Source organism: Cinclus cinclus, chromosome 6 (assembly GCF_963662255.1).
Source record: "Cinclus cinclus chromosome 6, bCinCin1.1, whole genome shotgun sequence".
Lineage (NCBI taxonomy): Eukaryota > Metazoa > Chordata > Aves > Passeriformes > Cinclidae > Cinclus > Cinclus cinclus.
This window is the reverse complement of record NC_085051.1, coordinates 4,037,598-4,061,249: the sequence shown is the minus strand read 5'-3', so window position 1 is coordinate 4,061,249 and position 23,652 is coordinate 4,037,598. Positions and strand designations below refer to the sequence as shown.

General features: G+C 42.9%; 1 protein-coding gene across 1 annotated transcript in view; it reads left to right on the top strand.

The window, feature by feature from the left end:
• The first annotated feature begins 4,696 nt into the window (after positions 1-4,696).
• The window catches only part of PARVA (parvin alpha), a 60,028-nt gene continuing 41,072 nt past the window's right edge, over positions 4,697-23,652 (top strand). The window contains exon 1 of the mRNA XM_062494740.1: positions 4,697-4,832. Coding sequence (XP_062350724.1) covers positions 4,697-4,832 — 136 coding nt within the window. The remainder of the gene's footprint in view (positions 4,833-23,652) is intronic.

The window sequence follows — 23,652 nt, the reverse complement described above, 5'->3', positions numbered from 1 at the left end:
TTGTAAATCGCTGTTTGAATCAAGACCAATCCTTTTGCCTCCAAGGTAAAGGGACACTGATTTTTAGTGTGTTTGACCAATAGGAAACAAATTTAGAGGTCTCGTGCCTTGAAGCTTCTGCTTTGTAGCCCAATGCGTGTGTTATTTCAACTATGACTTTCACATTAGTTTAAACCCTAATAGCCCTTTTCCAGAAAGATACACTCTTACACTCTTTTCTTCCTTGCTCCAGCAAGTAACAGGATGTGGCACAGCAGATTGGAGACTCTGTATATCTTTTAAGATACATCTTTTAAGACTTTGCTTGAGATCTAGAGCTGTCCCTGCTGGGTCTTGCATGGACTGCACATTTTGGCATCATTTAGGTGGTAGCATGCAAATACTGTTCCTTCAGTTTTCATCTCACGAGCCTGGGTCCTGGCAAATAACTTTGTGATGGCCAAGGTATTTGCTGGATTTCACCCAGAGCTCTTCGCCTGATATTTATGAAAATAATTGTGGTTTCTTCTGTTGCTTCTAATGAATTATGAAGAGACCTGATGGCCCTGCATGCCAGCATTGTGCTTGCTGGAATATTCATGTAACACACCTGTACCTAGCCACAAGCCCAAATGAAGGGCCTGAAGCTTATTAAGAAAATCAACTTACTAACTGAAGCTTATTAAGAAAAAAAAATCATAATACTGATTTTTTCCTAAAATGATCTCAAGAAGGACAGTTTCAAATGCAAGTAAACTTGGCCCAGTTTTTGTAAATAACTAATTGATGTAACAACATGCTACCAAAAGTAGTGAATACTAGAATGACCTTCCCATTTTACGAAAAAGTTTCAAACCCACTTTCTTTCCTCTGAAGCTTTTGACATATTAACTTTTGTGGCTGTATACAACATGGTATTTTTATCTTTCATGCACATTTTTCCTCGTCACATCTTAGCCTATCTATTTTGCTCCTTGATGTACAACAAAAATTCATCATGTGTTTTAAGAATCTGTTTGGAAATACTCTGTTACTTTTATAAAACTTTGTTATTTTGTTATATTATTTGAACAGAATATTCTTATACCAAAGAAGTTAAGAGTAGAAAGCATAGCTGTCCTTTAAATTCCAGCATGTGCATATACCCAATATTAATCTCGCCTTGTGAGCTGGAAAGAAATTTATCCTCAAGCATGAGTTTTAGGTGATGCTGGCAATGAAAATGTGGATCCCTTTTATCCCTGACAAGATGCTTTCTGCTGTTCTGATGCAGCCACGTGGAGATGGTGTGCAAACACCTTCCCTGCTCAGCAGGCTCCTTTACTGTGCTGTTAACTATTACTCAGGGAGGAGTGGGCACGTTCTGCAGTTCACCACACAGAGCTGGCAGGCCAGCTCTAGGCTGACTGCAAGTGCTCAGGAAAATAAAATGTGCAGACTTTGGTCTAGTTCTCCTCTTCCTGAAGTCAGCAAAGGGTGCTCCTGTGGGCAAGCACAGCAGTAGCAGAAAATTGATAAATCACTTTTAAAAATTGCACTTCCATTCTTTAAATGACCAAGTGGTAAAAAAGCTGGAGCAGAGCTACACCTAGGAGAAACATGTTAGTATTAAAAAATACTCTAAGGCAAGTAAATGATTTATTGCACAGTCTTAACCAGCTTGGCTGCTCTTTTCTGCTAGCCTAGCCTGTGGTTGGGACATTACATACCTTGCCTATTCTGTTTCATTGGGAAAGTAAAACTCTGCTCCTGAACATTCTGAGTCTCATATTAAAAGAAATAAAAACCAGCTGTGCATGGACAGATATGCAGGTGAATAAAAATTATTTGAAGGGTGGAAGGAAGGAGGAGACTTAACCACCTTTTATTGCCTGGCAAAAGTACATATGTGAGCAGGATACAATTAATTTGATGTAATGTTTGGCTCATCTGTCTGAACAAGGGGCTGACAGGGAGCGTGGTGAGAGCTCCCATGGTCTGCTCTGCATTTCTCTGTGCCAGGTGCAGCAGGGCCAGCCTGCACAGCAGCCTGCTGACTGCTGATCCCTGTGCTGGGATCCTGGAAGTGTTCCATTGTCATATATAGAGCAGAGCAAACTCCATCCCCACAGCTGCCATAACAGACCTTGTGTGTACCTATAAAGGCTTTTGTGATGAATGCAGAATTAATTTAAGGCTCTATGTTCATATATATTCCTACATAAAAAGAAAAAAGAAGGTAGAATATGTAATTTAAAATTTAAGATACAGGGGGAAAATGTTCTAACTATCCTCAAAGAGAAACGCCACAATTGGAAAAATATTGCAGTAATGTTACACACAAGGAACTGCACGTAAGTCCTGCAAGAAATCCCAAAATCAAAACTGTTAACTTAGGGTCTGGCTGTTGCTTTAGCATCATTTCTTAAACACAGTATTTGAGTTTCCAGATCTGATAAAGTTCATCATAAACACATTGTTTAATTTAACTTTTCCCCCTTGTGATGTCAAACTGACATAGTTCATGGGGCTATTAAAAAAGCAATACTGTATTTTGATTGTTGAGAAATAGGAAGGATTCTGGGTCTTCTGAACAGTTTTGTGAGGGACTTGGCAAATGCATGTTGAATTCTGACCACCCTGTACTGCACAGCCCAGTACCTGTTGCTCTTTGTGAGATATCTGGCTTATTCTTTCTGTATTTATCACAAACATAGGCGTACAAAGGCAAGCACACTCTTGCTTGTCAAAATGTTCTCTCTTCAGCTGTGCCCACAAAATCCTGTACTGACATCCATGTACAGTTATTTGGCTCCAAATGGAGATTCATCTGGGTCACCGTTCTGTCTGTAAATTCCACAGATTTACATGCATGCATATTTTAAAAACAGCTTGATGCGTGTATTTCTCCTTTTGGAACTGACTTTTATTATATTCTTAAAAATTATTCAAAACTGTTCATCTCCTAATACATGCACTGTATAAGAAGTGGTTCTGCAAAACAGAATAATGTGTGAAATTCAGGCTGAAATTTGTGTAACTGGTGCTAGTAAACAGAGAACAAATGTAAGGAAAGGATTGTGCTAAGGCTTGGAGTAATTTCTGCTTATAACTGATGGCAGGATGGATGAATAAGAGTTTTTCTCCAGGGCACATACTGACTGCATGCAACAAATAGGCATTGATGTCTACCCCTCATCAGCTAACCGATGTTACCAGCTTGTAAAAACACAACAATTATTAGCTGATTTAGAAATATCCTCATGGTAATTTCATTTCACTTATTATGCCTAATGGATAGCTAGATATTTGCATGAAGTGTGTGTGGCTTTTTGCCTGAATTGTTAATCAAGTGATTAAGTGGTAAGTGAAAGTAGTGCATCCAGATGACATTAATGCTGTTCCGGTCCTGGATGCCTCCTGAACCAGTCACAGCAAATTATCTTTTTTAAACATACTTCTCCCTTAAGCTGCTCATCTGCAAATCCAAGCAGGGTTGGTATAGGCAATCTATTGTGTTAAGTCATCTTTCCTTCCACAGGCTTGAAATATTGGTCTGACTACAACAGTTGTTTTGTTTTGTAGAAGTGGATAAGTGGACAATGCCCACTGCTTCTCACCCCAACCACAGCTGAAAATTGCAGGCAGAAGAGCTTTGCAAAATGTTATCCAGACGGAAATGTAGGTAGTAAGCTTGAAATTTAACTTGCAGGAAACTGTCTACTGACACTTTATTACTTGAGTTCTTTTGTGAGTCCAGATCTGGGGCTTTCAACACAAGAGAGATGAACCTGATGGAGCACATCCAGAGGAGGCCACCAAGGTGCTCAGAGGGCTGGAACACCTCTCCCGTGAATACAGGCTGGGAAAGCTGGGGGTGTTCAGGCTGGAGAACGCTTCAGGGAGATATGACAACCTTCCAGTACCTAAAGGAGGGTTACAGGACAGCTGGAGAGGGACTTCATACAAGGCCAGGTAGTGACAGAAGAAGGGAAAACAGCCTTAAGCTGAAGAAGTGTAGGTTTAGACAAGATACTAGGAAGAAACTCTTTCTTGGGAGGGCGGTGAGACTCTGGAACAAGCTCAGCAGGGAAGCTCCGGACACTCCATCCCTGGAAGTGATCAAGGTGAGGTTAAATGGGGCTTTGAACAGTCAAGTCTAACTGAAGGTGTCCCTGCCTATGGCAGTGTGTTGGCAACTAGATTGTCTCTGAGGCCTCTTCCAACCCTGACCACGATTCTGTTTTTCCATCGGCAGAAGCATCTGCTGGCAGCGGTGACCCTCCCATCCTTCAGGCCCTTCACCTTGGGATAGCGGAGGATGAACCGAACGGTGTGAGCCCCGGCACTGTTTCCACCGTCACCTTTCGGCACCCACGTCCCCTGGCACGGCCACCTGCCCTAGGTCACTCACCCCAGCCCCAGGTGAGCCTGGCGGAGGCCGGAGCAGGGGGCCAGGCGTTGCCCCTGGCCCGGCCGGGCCCTACAGGCCGCGTGTGCCCGGCCGGGAACGGAGCGCGGAGCCGCGGGAGCCGGGTGAGGGCAGCGGGCCCTCCCCGGCGGGAGGAGGGCGGGAGGAGGGAGGGAAGGAGCGGGAGAGCCGGGAGAGCGGAGCAGGAGCTGCCTCAAATGCTTGAAATAATTCCGCTTCCGTTCAGAGCCGGGAACAGCCTCCCACGGCACCGCGGCCTCGGAGCCGCCCGCTCCGTCCCGCAGCGCCGGCGGCCGCTGGCCCAGCATGGCAAGCTCCCCGCAGAAGTCTCCTTCTTCCCCCAAGTCCCCCACCCCGAAGTCCCCCCCCTCCAGAAAGAAGGATGACTCCTTCCTGGGCAAGCTCGGCGGCACGCTGGCCAGGAGGAAAAAAGCCAAAGAAGGTAAAAATTCACAGGTTTGCATATTTCCTGGGAGTTACCTTACTGCTGGGGGGGGGGGGGTGGGGAGGAGACGGGGAGAGGAAAAGGCTCTGGGGAGCGGGAGGAAGGGGCTGGCGGGGAAGGACGTGCGGGTGGGGTGGGCAGGCGAGCGGTGAGGGAGGAGCCGCCCCCGACCCCGCCGCTCCGGCTCCACCGCCCCGGGCACACCGCGGCTCTGCCGCCGCCGCTCCTGGAGCAGCTCCCGGGGGCTGTGCCCAGGGTCCGTGTGCGGGGCAGCTCCCGGGGGCTGTGAGCAGTGTCTGTGAGCGGATCCAGGGGTCTGTGAGCAGTGTCTGTATGCAGCTTCCGAGGTCTGTGTGCGGGGACGGAAGGCAGGGATTGGAAGGCAGGAACTGGAAGGCAGGGATAGGAACTGGAAGGCAGGCATAGGAACTGGAAGGTAGGCGTAGGAACTGGAAGGCAGGCGTAGGAACTGGAAGGCAGGCGTAGGAACTGGAAGGCAGGCGTAGGAACTGGAAGGCAGGCGTAGGAACTGGAAGGCAGGCGTAGGAACTGGAAGGCAGGCGTAGGAACTGGAAGGCAGGCGTAGGAACTGGAAGGCAGGGGTAGGAACTGGAAGGCAGGGGTAGGAACTGGAAGGCAGGGGTAGGAAGGCAGGGGCAGGAACTGGAAGGCAGGCGTAGGAACTGGAAGGCAGGCGTAGGAGCTGGAAGGCAGGCGTAGGAACTGGAAGGCAGGCGTAGGAACTGGAAGGCAGGCGTAGGAACTGGAAGGCAGGCGTAGGAACTGGAAGGCAGGGGTAGGAACTGGAAGGCAGGGGTAGGAACTGGAAGGCAGGCGTAGGAACTGGAAGGCAGGCATAGGAACTGGAAGGCAGGGATAGGAAGGCAGGGGCAGGAACTGGAAGGCAGGGGCAGGAACTGGAAGGCAGGGGCAGGAACTGGAAGGCAGGGGTAGGAAGGCAGGGATAGGAGCTGGAAGGCAGGGGTAGGAAGGCAGGGATAGGAGCTGGAAGGCAGGGGTAGGAAGGCAGGGGTAGGAACTGGAAGGCAGGGGTAGGAGCTGGAAGGCAGGGGTAGGAAGGCAGGCATAGGAACTGGAAGGCAGGGGTAGGAAGGCAGGGATAGGAGCTGGAAGGCAGGGGTAGGAAGGCAGGGGTAGGAACTGGAAGGCAGGGTAGGAACTGGAAGGCAGGGGTAGGAGCTGGAAGGCAGGGGTAGGAAGGCAGGGGTAGGAACTGGAAGGCAGGGGTAGGAGCTGGAAGGCAGGCATAGGAACTGGAAGGCAGGGATAGGAAGGCAGGGGTAGGAGCTGGAAGGCAGGGGTAGGAAGGCAGGGATAGGAACTGGAAGGCAGGGGTAGGAAGGCAGGCAGGGGCAGGAAGGCAGGAGCTCTGCCTGCAGTGGGCCCCGCAGGCCTGTGAGCACACTGGAATTTCCCTGGGCAGGATTTAGCCCCGCAGTTGGGTGTAGATTCCCAAAATCCCGGTGGTTCAGGCCCCTGTGACTCATCTCAGGAGGTGTGCTGGCGTAACAGTGGTCAGCACACAGTGCTCTTTGTAATGCACACATCTATTTAATGTTTACAGCGGTAGTGGTTCCTCAGTGGCTCCAAACGCAGTTATTGTCCTTGTGCTGAGCAAAAAACTTCAGGCCCACGACGGTGAGCCTCTGCAGAACACTGAGCATGTACAGTAGTCTCGTTCTTTGTCTGTGCGTGTGAATTAAAACTGCAATTTAACCTCGCTCACCCACCGTTTTCACAGCCGAACTTAATTTAGATGTGATGCAAATAGAGCCAAAGTAATAGTCACTTCAAAACAGTTTTCCAAGCAAAATTCATTGCTTTTGGGTGTGAAGAAAGTTATGAGGCTCAGCAGTGCCTGACTCCTCGTGTGCACATGGGCAATGAAGCCAGACACACCCAGTGCTTCATGACAGCACCAGTGCGGAGGATAAGGATGGCACAGCTGGGAGAGTGCAGCTCCTCACTCTATAACTCTCACGTCATTTTTCTGTGATTTACAGCCTTGCTTTCCTCTTAAATCCATGTTGCACGGTTGTGCTCACATTATTTGTTTTTTTTCTGGTGATTGCAGGTGGACGAGATGTTGATGAAACGGTAAAGAATGGCAGTTCCATTAATTACCTACTTTTAAAAGTTATTCTGTTAGGGTATCTGTGGCTGTTAGGTACATTGAACTAGCAAGTCTTCCTTGATGAGTCCATATAGTAGGTATGTTTAGAGATCTTTAAGTGAGCCTCTTTGTGGCAGTTTGGGTCTGTCCATTATATTGTTGTTATGATTGTTTTTACTGTTAAATGCTTTTTCCTTAGTGAGACAGGTTTGAAGTCACAAATTTGCAGCTGTTAGAGGCAGCAGTTACTTTTATCCACAATCTTGTAAGCTTACAAAAAGATGTATCCTGTGAAATCATACTTCTTCTCATTACTTTAATGGATTGCATTTACTGATTAAAACCTGCACCTGCCATTTCATTATCACTTTCTATCCTTTTGAAACTGCATTGTCCTTGTCTTTTTGTGTTTCCCAAGTTTATAAGGGAAGCTTATATCTAAAAATAACAGGTTTAGAGGGTTGTTTTTTTAAAATTAACTTTGTAAGGACTGTTATTTGCTGATGGACAAAAACATATTGTGTTAATTTCACCTTAGTATCCTTTTCACTTGGGTGTGTGTTTGTGATATTTCTCTGGCGGAAGCAGATATAGAGGTGAAATTGATAGTATGCTATCTTATCTTTCTGTTTATTGATTTATGGATTTTAACACTTTCAGATGGTTTCAGCCTTACTGTGAAGCCTGTCCTCCATCTTACTTCCTATTTTTTTTTCTACTAAAAATAAGTACAAGTTTGCAAACTATTAACAAGCATTGTTCCTTGCTGGCTGTGGCCCAGGTAGGTTCCATCTGAAATTGTGCTGATTTTTTTTGGTTTTTTTGTAGGGCTCCAGGTGTTTTTGGAGCCTAGCTAGGAATTTCATCTAGGATCTGAGCTTTGGTGTTTTTTCTCCTGCTTTAACCAATCTGTAGCAGGTTTCCTATGGAGGTAGGTCTTGGTCATAAAAGTCCACGTGGTCATTCAACTGCTTGCACAAGGGAAAGTGTTCAGTATAAGTCAGGATAAATGAGGGACAGCCAAAAATTTCCATGTCTTCCATTTAGTGTAGATTCTGCTGTTCCATAGGGGACAGAAGCATACTGATTTACTCCAGTGTTTTGCCACAAGCGCTAAGAGCTGGTGGTTTTTAATAAGGCAAAAGATGTTTTATCTCTTGTAGGGACTGTGCTGGTTACACTTTAGTGCCATCTCTGCTATATATGTAGTCAACTGCTATAGATGATACACAATTATGAAGTTGTGAGTTTTGTATTTATGTCATCAACAGGTGTTTTGATCGTTGTCAAAATTACATTTTTGTGTATTGCAACAATAGAGCCAGTGCCAAAATGCTTCACCAAATGAAAGTATTTTAGGATCTGAAGAGACTTTACAATCAAGAGTAATGCAGATTATTCATGAAGAGAGTAAAGTTTATGTAGTTTTAGGTGTAGCAAAAATAGTTTATGATACAACATAAAATGGGATTTCAGTATTGACATTAATTTATATGCATGAATATGTATAAAATATGTAGTAAACCTTTGCTTATGAATGATAAGAGGTCCATGTGTGGAAGGGGTGAGGATAGCCTAGACAAATGAAATGAATTCTCTAATATCAGAGCACAACTTATGGACCAAAACAAAGAGAGTAACCTGAGGTACTTGAGATACCACACAATGTAAGCAGGGATCAGTCATATCATTAGACATATGTTAGAATGGAAAATACATTGCCATTAAATATTGGAGAGTATTTGATAAAATCGGGAATTTGGAGATTTGTTTATGTTGTCATCTGTCATGTAGAGCCTTAGTGTAGTTTTAATTTACAGCCTCTCATCACCAGGGGTGTAATTCAAGGATGAGAACACTGTACTTTGGTCTTGCCTGTGAGAGCATCTGCAGATGCATCTTCAAATGGAGTATACAATCTGTTAAGGTAGCAAAATTACAAATTATTCGCTGTGTTTGGAATTGATTAAATTAGCTTTTTAGGCAGTGAAAAAATTGTGAACTAAAGACTGGAATATTTGATGGCCTCTCTGCAAACTGAACTGAGGTGTGCAAAAGTTATTTGTGGTTTTTAGTAAGGTTCCATCCCCTTCATTGCTGAAAAGCATTTGAGGACTGGCCACCCTATTATTTGTTAGTGAAGGATCCCAGTCATTATCTATCAGGAGTTCAGATATATGGTAAAGCTCATAATGTGAGCAAAAAAACCCCACAAATTAGATTTTTTTTAAGCTCCTTGTAGTAGTCTATACTGTGTACTAAACATGTCTTTAAACACATGTAAGAAGAGAAGAGAATGGCCTTCTTTAAAAAAAGATATGGGGGGGACTGTGTTATCGAATGAATTTTTCATGATGGGTTTAGTAAGGTCATGTGTGATTGTCCTCCTTGAATTTTCCTGGCCTGACAATTATAAACACAGAAAATTTGCTCCTCCTAATAGCTTACCTTAGTGGAGAATGTAAAGAATTGGCCCCAGACATGCTGATAAATCTGTGACACATTTGGGAACAGGGAGTGAAGTTCAGACTTGCTTAAATTGCAGACGAGCAGATGGGAAACAGACAGCTTGGACCCGTCAGTTTGGTGGAGAGCAATTGTATGGGCTCAGTCAGTTTTCCAGTTGATGTGACAACCATTTCAGTCATTTGAATGCTCTTCTGCCTAGTTTATTTGGGGTTGATGAGCAGGAGAAAGAATGAATTTTCTGCTGTCCTCCACTTACGATGTTTCTTCTTTTTTGTGTATGTCTTGTTTTGATTTAATTTTGGTGTATGGGGTCACAGTAGGCAGTACCTCAGGGAAGAGTATGTTAACAGTGTAAAATATTGTAAATTCTGGTGGGTTTTGATAATAACCTTAACTTTCTTAATTTTTACTTCATATATTTTATGGAATTACATGAAATCAGAAAAACCTAAGAATACAAAATAAGAGTAGATGTTGGGTGATGAAAGCTTTACAGGCGTTTTACGTAAAATGTATGTATGTCTTTCTGCAATCCATCAGTCAAATGCATTGCTGTGGGACTCAGTGACAGAAGGATCATGCCTTGATCTTGCTCTGGGCCTTTCCTATAAAATAAATTTATTTCTTGGTATACAGAAGTGTTCTGCTGGAGTTTGATTCGTTTTCTTTGGACTTGTTTCTGAAACCTACTGCACAATTGCAAATGACTAGTTTTTGTGTCAGTAGATGTTTGTGTTTGTTTCTTGTGTGAGAGATTCTAGGTTGGCTGAAACACTCTGCAGCTCTCCCTCTCCCTCAACTGTGTCCTCTTATCATATTTGCTAATGTATGGCATGAATGATGGAAATAAACCACTGGGTGCTGATTTCGTACTGATGTTTAGATGATGGCATGTGGTATCTCCTGTGAGAAGGAGGACATGGGACACATGACTAGTGTCAATCAATGCTTTTCACATTCTGCCTTTCACATTAGTATATCAAGGCCTTCTGGTGCCTTCAGAGTAGCTGAGCAGCTGGTTCTGCTGTCTGACATTGATGTGTTTCACCACCAGCCTCACTGCACAGCAGCTGCAGCGTGCTCAGAATGTTCCCCCTGCATCCTGTGCTGCACATTTCCGTGTCCTGGTGTGCTGCCATGGGCACATTACACACAGCTGCAGGGCTGATGCTGGCCAAAACCTGGTAGCATCACCACTGAAGGAATCACTGCCTTGGAGCAAGCTCTCTTACATGGATAAAACACTTCTGTTCTGTGGAAGGACCAAACAGAAGAATAGAGGGGAGGTGCACATGCTTTGTTTGTTGTCATTTCACAGCTTCAAGGCTTCTGAGCACATGGAACTCCTCAGGAGGACAGCACCGGGGTGTTGTTTGTGTGCTTTGCAGCTGAATCGCCAGGGATATGGTGTCTGGGGAGGCCTGTGCTTTGGTGGAAGGGGTTGCTGGGTGGAAAGGAAGAGAATTGCCTCTGAAAGCTGAACCCCCACCTGTTGCTTGGGCTGGTGATGGCCCTGCAGATGCAGCTCCGGGCACGGATGTGAATGACAGCTGTGCCCTGCTTGGGGCTGCTTGGCATCTGTCAGCCGAGCGCTGGCCTTTTTATCCCTCCTTTTTAATAGCCTCTGGCTCCAGGTGGTGCAGGGAAAGACATGAAAACACTGAATGTGTTTCTGAACCTCAAAAGTAAAAGATAATCCTAAAATTTTTTTAAAAGTTCATTGTTTCAACCAAATATTTGCGCAGGGCCCAGTCTGGTTATGCTCGTGCCATGTGTTTCATGTACAACTCAGATCTGCAGGAACGTGTGAGTCCCAGTGCCAGCTTTTTTGCCAGGCAGGTTGTTGAGTGTATAATCCAGAGTTGTTCTGTCATGGCAGAGCTGAGTGTGTGCCTGCTTTACGTGAATGCCTCCCAGCAGGTGCAGAGGGATTAGATCACACAGGTGTGGGATTGTGCTGCCCGTGTTGTGATGAATACAAAGCACAGCACTTGTGTGCCAGACAGGAGCCAAAGGAGCCCGTGCTGGTGTCTCACTGGAGGCAGGAGGAGCCATGTATGCAGTGAGGGATGTGTATGAAGGCAACACAGAGCCAGGCTGTGTGTGATTAGTTTCTGAAACTTACTGCTATGGGATGTTTTGGATGCCAGAAATGTTTTTGTAAAAGGCGTGGAGGGTGGGGACTAAAAGTGGGTCTGGGTGGATCTTACACGTCTCCAGTGTCCAGTGGCACACTCATGAATTACATGGGCCATCACAGACATCTTGTGTTCAGAAATCAGGGAATACCTGTTGACATCTGTTAGGATTATGAAGCTGTTATGAAGCTTATACAAAAATCTGTTGTTTTGCCCTTGACTGTTTGTATAAAGAAGGCCTTTCTGCCAGGTACCCGGGCCCTGGGCTTTGATCCCCTGTTCTGACCCAAAACAGACAGGAATTCTACTTTTCTCTGACTACCTGCATGAAAGCAGTAGATCCACCGAGCTCCATCTTTCATTTGACCTGCAAAAGCAGCCTAAATTATGTGGGCAAGTCAGCTGCTGCAGAGGTATGCCTCTTATTTCCTGACTTTTCCCCATTTATATAATTCCGTCATCTGAGCTGAGATTTCAGCTAAAACTAAACATCCATTAGACAAGTGGTTGAAGAACCTTCAGTGCTTTCAGATTACAGGATGGAGCCATGGAAAAGAAAAAAAAAAACAAAAACAACTAGGAACGAGCTCAGACTGAAGCACCTTTGTTTTGGTGCTATTTTTTTTTCTCTATATCTCCAGATTTAAAGCTTGCATTCCTGTAGATCATCCTCATAAAAACATATCCAGTTTGCAGAGTGAAGGTGGATATAATCGAATAGTGCTGTAGAATAAATATGAGGTGCTCAACTAAGGATGAAGTTTTCATCCTCAGTGACATGAGTGAGCTGTCAAGAGAATCTGGAGTTTGAGAACTCCTGCAGCATTTAAAGGAATCTCTCCTGAAGGTAAGAAGACCTAGAGACCAAGACTCTGGCAAAAGAATAGTTCTCAGTGGATTTGATTACTGCCTGTGGGCTTCACATCTTCTGAAACCCCTCACTTTAAGGGCAGCTTCCTCTAAGTACAGGTCTGTGCTTCTGGAAGTTTCCCGTGGACAGAATCTCTGGGATGTATCCTAATTTTTATTTTCTTTCTTTAATGCCTTTCACAAGTATTAATTGATGCCCTCCCTGCAGATCAAATAGTTTAATACTGGGCTCTCTGCCTTTCTCATGGAGATTAAGATAAAGACAGTCCAGTTCATTTGTTATGTCACTGTGTCTGAGATCAAGTGCTTCCTAATAGCTTAATCCAGTGTTCTGCAGTCTTTCTCAGCAAAATGCTGGTGTTGCTGAAGGTGAAATGAGCAGTTGTAGGGATACAATTCTTTGTGAATTGAAACTTCAGAAAACCAGGGATTGAGGTGTACCTGAAATTGTCTTGCTTTTCCATCTACTGCTTGTGTCCTGCTCCTTTTCCTCCCCACACCAGTTCCAATTCAAACACAGTTGTTGTTGTTGTATCCCTAAGGGTGAGGGATTTTATCAGCTGGACTGCAGCCAGCCCCAGAAGGAGACGTCCTGCCAGGCCAGTTGACATGCAGGTGGTGCAGTCAGCACTGTGCTGGAAGCAGTGTGATGCCATTTTGCTGGAGAGAGGATGAGCTGCAAAGCAGGGTATTTTGCAGTGCTTCACATTTTCACTTTCAGCTGTTCCAGATGTGGGGCTGAAGGTGTAACTTGCTCTCTGTGTGTTCTGTGTGCCCTCTCCATCTTTTGAGTAGTTCAGTGCTGCTCTGGAGTGTGTGGCTGCAGTTGGAGCACTGAGTAGCAAAGCCTTGCTCCCTATGTGTATCATCATGCATGTACTGCTTGATATGCTAATACTTACTAATAGATAACATTATTTGGCTTGAATACCCTTGTCCTTGTTGGAATTGGGTGTGTGTCTGTGTGTTGAATGCACCAGTGAGTTAATTCACTTTAGCGACCAAACTGAAATACAAACAAAAGATGTCTTGGAGCAAAAGCAAAATCAGATCAATAGCCTTTTGTGAATCCTTAGTCTTCTCTGGCCTGAGCACAGCTTTTTGAGGGGTAGTTGCAGAGAAAACCAAGGGCCAGAAAAAATCCAGGGATGTGACTGGTCAAGAGTGAGTCGTACTGGCAGAGCTGTATTAGGAAGATTAGCCACCATCTGTTCACCCAAATCCTGCACCTGGCTCTAGACTGTGCCACTGTTCATCAAGCAGTGATCTCTCTCAAAATATTAAAGAATTGTGGGGTGAAATAACAAGGCTATACAGTCTCCCAAAGGCTCTGCTTTCCTTTCAGTTTTCTAGCAGTCCATGTGAAATAATTGCATGTGGTGCTATGAAATGTTCTTATCATATATGTGGATTTAATAAAAAATTAGAGAACCCATAGGTCCTGACTTAGCAACACTGCTTTCCTTTTAACCTTTGCACTTCTCTTCCTGACTTCTTGCTGAGCTTTGTGTCAAGCAGCACACAGTGTACCATGGTTGACAATATGTTACTTAGATAATTCTTTCTGCAGAAGAAAACACCTGGTATATTAATTTCTCCGAGTCATTCTTGGTAGTTGCAGTCATGGTTAAGTACCTCTGGCTTCTCTGATTCCTGCTTTACACAGAGCTGCTCCTGTTCTTTGCCCTTCCTGTGGAGCAGTTAGAGTAGTCTGTGGCACTGACTCAGTGATGGGTGATATTAGCCTTTATTCACAGTGAAACCTGTGGAATCCCACTTGGGAAAAGGGACTTTAGGAGGAGAGGGGGGTGCAGCAATTGTCAGTGAGCACTGTTCCCCATCAGGAGCTCTGGGCACAGATTGAAGGGTGTAGTGGAGACAGAAGCAGCTCCAGTCCAGTAGTGATTTCCCAGACATAAAAATACAATCTCACACTGCAAAAGCTTTGAAAGAATAAAAAATTCCAAATACAGCCTAAACATTATCATTTCCTGAATGTTCCTTTAACATAAGGTTCATAATTTTTTAATGGAATATATGTTCACAAGAAGAAAAAGTGCCACCAGATCTGTCTAAATCTCCTTGGGAGTTGCCAGCTCTTTTCCACTAGCCACGTTTCTTTATCATTTTCATACAGTGCTTTACTGTGTTCACATCTACTAAAAATACCCAAAACTCCCTGTTGCCAGCGATGGTCCCTTTTCACACAGCATTTAGGCAGTGACTGCTGGGTTCTTTCCTGTTAGGACTCAGCACTCCAGCTGCTCGTTTACTGCAGAGGGAGAATTGAAGTTGCTTCTGAAGCCGTTTCCAGGTTGTAAGAGGACAGTGCCAATGTGTCAGTGCTGTCCTGCAGCTGCACCTGCAGCTCTTTGGTTGGTTGTTTCCCTGGAATTACAGTCTGAAAGGCTGGGTGCTAGGTGATCACAGGGCTGTGGCTGAGCACCTTCCTAGCCTAGGGACAGGCAGGTATCACCCTCAGCAAACACCTGGATGGGTGCAGGCAGCCTGCAGAGCACGTGTGCTGCGGGGCTGGGAGTTCAGGCCAGAATTTCCCAGACAAGAATGCCTAAATTGCTGTGCCCTACTTATCCAACTGTGAGCTGGATGAATGAGAGTTTAGACAGCGAAGTACTTTGGGTACATTTAGTGGGAGAAGAGATGTTTTCTTTTGTATCTGTACAGGTGGTCCTTTTGAAGAAAGCCAAAATAAGCTTCCTCACCTGGGTAACGGCCTGAATAGGTTGGCAGGGTGTGAATCCATTTTCAACACATGTCAAAAAAAGTGTAATAGTTTGCCAATGCACAGCCTTTCATTTATTTTTTTTCTTAGCAAGTTTTTTCTTTGGCCATTGAGTTAGGCTGAGGTCTAAGTTTTTTCCTTTTTCTTTTTTTTTTTTTTAACCCTAGGCAGTTCTAAAGTAGCAAACTATTAATAGTGAAATATTGGTTTAGAAGAACACTAATGCACAGGGGATTCTAGAGCAAACAAGGCAATGCTGTCAATGGTTCAGATTGTTCTTAATTACAATAATGGCATTATAGAAGCTGCAGTTGCTGTCGGGCACAAAAGAAGATAATGATAATGTCGGAGTGCTCAGAGTAAATGCAGTATAATGTATTGAAGTGCTGAATTCAAAAGATGATATGCCTAACTTGTCGTCAGAGTGCATGAAGAAGAAGAATGGTTAAAAGGTCAGAATGCTTTTTGTTGTAACTCTGCAGTTCAGGGGTTTGGATTTTGTGGTTTGTTTGTGGGTTTTTTTATGGCCTGTGCTTTCAGGCTGAAGAAGAAATGTCAGGTTTAATGTGTTTAAATGATAAGTATTAATTTTATTAGAAGGTGTGATCACATCTGTCCTACCCACTTGGACTAAAGAGCATCACTCTTGCTTTGAGAAGGAAAGGAAATATCTATTGGTTCATATCCTCAACATGCTTGATATTGATCCTGTCAGAATAAAAAAACAGGAATATGGTAGATTTGGCCCTGAGTCAGAATTTGCCCCGGTAGCCTCTGGAAGTATGTCCAGAGCTATTTGATTCATGTGATCCCTATTTTATAATGAGACCAAAAAAATTCAACTCTGACTTCAGGTATGTTTGAAATATGCATTTGAATTTTATGGCAAGAGGCCAAATCTGAATTGCAACACTTTCAAACATTTTTATGCTGTGCACTCAAATTTATCAGTGCAGAGGAAGAGGCTTTGCTGTTTGACTGCAAAGTAAAACTCGCAGCAGAGTAGCTCCTGGCCTCACATTCTTGTCTCTGCTTTGTTATAATTCTCCATCATACACAAGGACACATAATAAACTGGGAAATAGTGGTGGTGTTCCCCATTATACCACGAGTGCTCCAAGTGATTTAGTGTCTTGCATAACTCGTAGAACCGTACTGCAGCGTTGGGTTGAATTGGGAAAAAAATAATCAGCATCCAGTTGATTTGCAGCTTTTTAAATTTTTTTTTTCATTTTTCAACTGACTTGGAATAGTTTTCCGCTAATAAACCGTCTTTAACCGGTTTGATAGGGTTAATTGCAAATGGAACGGTTTATGTCGAATCTGAATAAATGTTTTTCAGGAGTTGCTGTCTCACTCAGAACAGGCCAGCATGTAAAAACACTGACAGTGTTTCCTCAGCAGAGCAGGGTGCAGGTGCCGTGCAGGGCACAAGGTGGCTCCAGCTGACGAGGAAAGCTGGCCCGAGCAGCCCCGGTGCCAGCCCCGGGTCCGGAGGAACCGGCTGCTGCCGTGTCCCAGCGCAGCTCAGCAGTGCCTGCCTGCTGGCCTGGAAATGAGCTGAACCTTCGTGCCGAGCCTTAGAATCACGCCAGGACGTTCACACTGCACTGGGGGGCTTGTAGTTCATGTTTGAAGGAGTTACCCCAGTGGATTTTATCAGACATTCTGCTTTTGCCCGAGTAAAAGGTAACAATTGTGTGCAGAATAGCATTCCCAGGGCGAGCTGTCGAAATAAGCAGTGAGAACACAAATGTAAATTAAGCCAGGCAGAAGATAGGTCAGAGAATGAAAGCTTAATGAGAAGGGGTTGTTGTTGTTTGTTTTTTTTTTGTTTGTTTGTTTGGTTTTTTTTTTTAACAGGTCATTCTAATTTAATGGGTAGAGGAGAGAAAAGAATAAGTTGATAAGAAAACCCTGTATTGTAAATAGACAGTCAGAAATTCTTTGTGTCTGTCATTGGGGTTACACCCTGTAAAATAGCATTTTTGTTTTCAGAGTCTCTTGGAAGCTAATTGCTTGTCCATTTCTATTTCCAACATAATATTAGCTGCTAACAATCTGCCCTTACACAGAACATCTTCATCTGACTGAGAATTTTAAGGTGAGGTCAGAAAAGGAGAAATGTTTGTTCTGCCTGCACCATCTGCTTGGGCAGCCGAGGCAGAAAAGGTGAATTGATTTACTCATGTGATCTTCTGCAGGCAAAGAAGTGGAAGGGAGCAGTGCTCTCCTCATTTCTGTGTTTAGTCTTGCTCCATTAGGCACCTTTATGCCATTCACAGTTTTTGTTGGTTTTTAACTCTTTGATGCCTGTCCTGGTACAGTTTGGATTTTTATATGAAACTGAGCTTTTAACTGGTTGTGTTTGTTTGGTTGTTCGGTTGGGTTTTATATGTGAACTAGGTAGAAGATTCCTGGGGTTTGAATTTTTAAATATTCTTTACGTACAGTAGCAGCAGGAATTATGTTAAATAGATACATGAAGAAATAACATCTCTTAATGTGATTTTTGACTCTATCCCAAAGAAAGAAGGGTTGGTTAAGAGGTTTAAGATGTTTTACTTAATAACAGTCTTTCTCAAAGTGATGTCATGTGTTAAAAAAAAAATTATAAATCTAACTTTGCTGTATTGTTTATTTTAAAAGTCCTGAAGTGTATAGTTTTCTTCTCTAACATCTAATGTTAAATACAGTGAAATAGATTAGGTACTACACCTATATGGAGTTAATGTTAAAACAGTGCAAAGCACCATTTTGACTTAATAAATTATTTGTATTTTCATTTTTACAAATGAATTTTATCAAAAGCTAGCTGTGGGCATGATTCTAATTAGTAGCTCCCCCACATTAGATGTAATCCCCCTTTTTTTTTTTCTCATTCAGACAGAACACTCATTAGGGTCAAAGTTTTGACTGAATAAGGAATACAACAACTGGCTGTAGTTTTAGTACATATAGGGCCAGATTGTGAGTCAGGGCCAACTTAAAGTGTACAGCTCCAGTGATTCCACATCTTGTGCATAATAGGCAGATCCTTCACACTGTTATGATGGTACTTTATTAACATTTCAAATACAGAAGAGAAAAAACCTGACAGTGTTATGGCTGCTCAGAATTTTATTAGCACGTCTTGGTGTTTTGTGCTTCTGGACTGAAATCACGAAAATATGTCTTCAAAAACATTTCCCTGTTTTCATGAGAGACCGAAGAAAATAGAAGTAATCAAAAACTGGTATTAAATACTCAAATAGTTTGGCCAATTAATAAAATCTGCCGTCGCAGAATAGGTCTGTGGGCTGGAGCTGGCTCTTAACTTAATGTTAACTTACATTTAATTAGCCAGACCAGATGGAAGCTGGCTAAGCTTTGCACGAATGCTTGTGGGAGAAAGACATAATCTTCCATTTTGTCAAAGGAACTAATACCACAGATTAAAGGTCGGTGTTCTTTTCAGAATTTAGTGGATGCACCGTGGCTGACAGCAAGAAACAGCAAGGGCACTAACAAATTAACTTAACCCCTGGATGACTATACCAGCTCTGCTTCATTTTCTTCCCCAGTTCAAACCACTGGTCTCCAGTTCCAGTAATAAATCCCAGGGAGATAAGAGCATCTGTAAATTTTGTTCTTTTGTCAGGAAAGTAGAGTTGTATGTAGGTGGTTAGCATGGCCAGAAAGATGAAGTTCTGGGAAATTCAATTCAGTGGAGTGAAACTTCACACTGTTCAGATGCTAAGCACTTGGGATCAGGCTGACAAACCACTTAATTCCCTGCTTAACAATGAGCCTGCAAGGAGACAAAGTCAAGGAAGCAAGTCAAGAAACCATTCATGTGCTCAAAGAGGTGCATACATGGATCATGTCAGAGCAGGCAGAGCTTAAGGACTAAATCAGGCACATTCTCTGCTAAGGCTTGGAAAGGTAGTGCAAAGTGGGAATGGATCTATCAGACTGAACCTTTAATAAAGCTGCAAGAAACTGCACATTTTTAAAAGTGGGTGAATGAGAATCTATTAAAAAAAACGAAGGGAAGGGAAGGGAAGGGAAGGGAAGGGAAGGGAAGGGAAGGGAAGGGAAAGGCTAATTGTTTGAGCATTTAACCAGTGTTTGGGGATACTTGCCAGGGACTTGAGCAAGGTAGGAGAGAGTTCTTTCTGAGGTGGAAGATAGCAACGCACATACCAAGAAATAATACAAACTTAGAGTTACTATGAAACATCACATCGTTGTGCAGAAAATAAGGTACCCTCAGCAGTACATAGTGATTATTACGACTTTGGTCTGCCTCCTCTGTGTATCTTATTTATAGTGGGAATACCTGTGCACAGTCTAGCTTGAGAAAGGAAGCTAGGAAATAAGCACCTGCTGTTTGAGTCAGGTTTATGCCTGTGTTCAAGTACAGCAGTAGGGAATTAAATACCTGTTGGACTTTCCCAGCTGGAATGCAGGCACCTGTAGAGCTGGTAGGAGTCTTTTGAGCACCCAAATAACAGCAGATCTAGGTGCTTCAGTTCTGCAGTCACTTAAGTTCCCACAATGTGTGAAAATCCTCTGGTAGTTACAATGTCTTTTTTAACAGTTAAAAACAAGACTTTCAAAATATGCTTCTACATTTGGTAAACTTTTTTGCTACTAGACCACCTTGCCTAGATTGTTGCACATGGATTTTCCCACAGATTCCCCATTTCATGGTTGTATCACTTAAGTGAAATCCTTTGGATGATATGGAGTCAGCACTTATAAAGAGTGCAGCATTTTGCAGATCTCAGTTATGAAATTGTGCTTGCTGACAGTCCCAGGAGAGATGGCTAAGGACCTGAATGAACGTGAAAATGATGGAACTGTGCAACCTAATTATGATTGCCTTGTGTAGATGGAAATTTGATATGCTGAGGTGTGAAAATCTGTGCTGCTGTTTACAGATTTGTTAGCTTTTTTAGGATGTGGATAAATGCAAGATTCCAGCGCTACACTCTGCAAGGTGCACAGAGTAACACAATTTTAATGTGGAAAGCTCTTCTAATGTGTTAGCTGAACTGGAGATTTGAAATCTCACTGAGTACTTTGAAAGATGTATGCACATGTATTTATGTTGATGCTTTCATCTCTTTTCTCATTTTTAAATAATTGCATCCTGGGGATGGAAGAATTATTTTGCCACATTCATCTATAGTTACCAACTGGTGGTGATGGAGATACCACAGTTATATTCTGAGTTAGTGACATATTTCAGATACCACTTGGGGACAAAATACTTGAAGGTAATGGTGAATTTTAAAACCATTGTAGCTACAATGTATAGAATTAGCATTTATTTATCAAATAGCTCATTTCAGCTGTTATAAAAGCAGAGAAGTGTAGGAGTAGGTGGAGCACTTTTGGTAGAGGTGTAGGTAAGTATGAAAATATTTCTTTGCTTTCCTTGTCAGGTAAAACTTAACAGCGCACATCCAAACTCAGCTCATGTTGTCTGAGAAATGCCCAGTAGGATTTGTCCCAGCAAGTAAATTTGGAGAGAACCTTTCTGAGAAAAGTCATTTGTCAGCCTTTGCTAAGTGTGTCGGACATCTTCAGATGGGGGATCACACTCAGTTTTGTAAGGGCATGAGTACAAATTCTACTTTCGTTAAATTGGAAAAAGGCTGTTGAAATCAGAAGAGTTTGGGAGCTGCCCTTTTCAGGGAAGTATTGTGCAGTATGAAACTTGCCAAAAACTAATGGATTGTTTGCAGGAAATTGGAAGTTAAAGTGCATGAGTCAGCCTACTTCAAGGCTGAACAGTTTCCACTGAACTTAAATAATGAATGCCAAAACCTAGAGACAGTACAAGCAGCTGCAGCGGGTTTCTTCAGTTGTTTCATCCAGGCACTGTAAGGGATTTTATGTTTAGCAGAGTCCTCCTGGTCCTTTAGTTCTTCAGGCTTTAAAAGTGTTACATATATTGCAGTTACTGACATGGAAACCTTTGCATAAGAAGCAGCAGCATTTCTGTTTTGGCTTCAAAGCAGTTAGTACAGAGTACAGGTTAGAATGTGCAGTTTCAGGGATTTCATCTGCAGAAAACAATTACCTACTTTTGTAATGACAACCAGAAAAGGAGAGGATTTTTTTTTCTCAGAAGTGATACTTGTTATCTTCACACTTCTCAAAAGACTCAGGCCATTTACTTCCCAGTGTGTACAACGATTTCAATATACCTAATGAAATAGATCAAACATTAGATGAAAGACAGAATCATTCTCAATGATTTAAATTTGTGACAGATCTTATGCCCAGAGCATTTTTGTTCAATAGACTGCTTTTTTCCAGGCTACTGAATGAATCTAGCTCTTTGTAGGAGTGCAGGAAAGGAATGAGGTGTTTGTGTATATGTATGTGGCTTAGATTTCTTTAATTTGCATTAGTTATTTGATGTCTGTGCATGTAGAGAGTAGTTGAGGGTATGCATGGCTGAGCAGTGTCTTTGTCCTGTTCTGTGCTTCTGTTCTCCAGTTCTCTCAATATTTGAACCTTCTGAGCATTTCTGAGTTGGAGAACCTCTTGAGTGCACCAGAGCTTTGGGACTTTGGATCTCATCCTCATGATAGATGCTCCAGGGCACTAAGTACCTTTGTGGCCCAGAACTGGGCACAGCACTCCAGGTGTGGAAATGCAGGTGCAAAGCTCTCCCCTGTGTAACAACTTTCCACCATGACAGCATCCATGCAGCTTTTCAGCTGTGATATGGACAAGAGTATGGGCGTGAGGTTTAAAGGAAATCTAAGTATTTTGCTATATGAAATTCATAGGAAGTTGGCCAAATGCTTCTTGGTAAGTTCTAGTCTGAGTAAGCTTAACATCATTTAGAAAAGCAAGTAACTACTTTTTCAAATAGAGAACAGTCTAGAATCAGGATGAGAATTTTTTTTGCTTTTGTTTTTTTCTTTTATCTCTTTTCAATTACATGGAAACATGACTGAGGTTTTCAAAGGCAGCTGCAGACTTCTGTTGTGCTGAGTCACTACAGCATTCTGTTACCACGTCTAGAAAGGTTCCCAGCTAGAGGTGCCTCATAAATAATGGCCACAGATCTAGCTGCATTAATTTACATGCTTGTAATCCCTTCTACCCCTCAGTTTTAATCTGAAGCTCTTTCCTGGCGTAATTTACCATAAGGCCATGTGAATACTTGCAAAAGAGATGATGGTCATGTGGGAGTGAGATTGATCAACAAGTTTGGAACGAGGTGCAGTCGCCCCTTTCTAAAGCAGTGGCCACGGCACAGGTTTCTGCGTTTGTCTGGGATATTTAATTATTGTGTACCTCAGTGTCCAGATGTGTGAAGTGGAGCGGTGACAGGAATTAAATTTGGAAGAACCTTTGAGCTTTCTCGATGAAAAATGTTAAGGGTTATTAAGTGTGAATGTGGTGAAAGGCTTAGCAGACAGGTGTGGATTAAAGAAATGGTTTGAAATCCTGTAATTTAGTTCTAGGTTTCATTGAAAGCTGTAATCCCAGCAATTCGGTGCCAGTGTCTTCCAGGATTTAAAGCCAACACACTGGAGCGTGTAATTTAAGGCTTTACAGAACAGTATTAGTGCTTATATGTTTATCACTCAGCACGTGTTAGCATTATTCCTGTGGAATGCTCTTAATGGAAGTCCAGGAGCTGCTTACAGTGCATTTGATGCTCACTATCATGAACACTTGGTCGAGTTAGCAGTGAAACAAATGGAAAGGAATGGTTTTCCTCCGAGCTGCAGTGTAATTGGCAGGCGCTTTTGTCACCGGCGCTGCCATGAGCGCGCGGGAGGCTTCGGCAGCAGGCTCTGTGCTGCTCAAATGACTTCTCTTTTCATTTTTCAAATCCTAGTATTAGCTCAAGTAGGAGGAAAGGGACTTCCAGTTGGTGCAGCAGAAAACCGGATGCTTTTTGCAGCAAAATAGCCATTAGGGCATGCCTCTTTTGCACATTGTACTCTAAGGTCTCATGCTTCAAAGCCAGATTTGTTTTGGAAGAGTTACACCCGGAGAATCTCTTGATAGATGGGCGAAATCTGTTGCTCTGTTTTTGAAGGGAAGGGACGCACACCAAAATAAGTGTTTTGTAACATAGTATTGCTTCTTTGTGAAATGTTGCCTTGTTTTTTGGGGCCTGATGCTCTATAGATAGGGTTAATTGTTTCAGCGTGAGCAACCAAACTTTTGAACACGAATTTTAGCTTTTTGACCCCATTAATCATAGAACTTCCCGATCTTGCTTACTGTAACATTGCTTTTTTTTTTTTCAATTGATGAGTCATGAGCATATATTAAATGCAATTTCTTTAAAAATAATTTTAAAAAGTCTTTCTTGCATCTCAAAATGATTTTGTAAGCCAAGAATTCAGCATATGTATGTCAGTACATATTGCAGTGGGCTTATGATATAATAGCTTCAATGAAAATTATATCTAAATTAGAGTAGACTTTGAGAAAGGG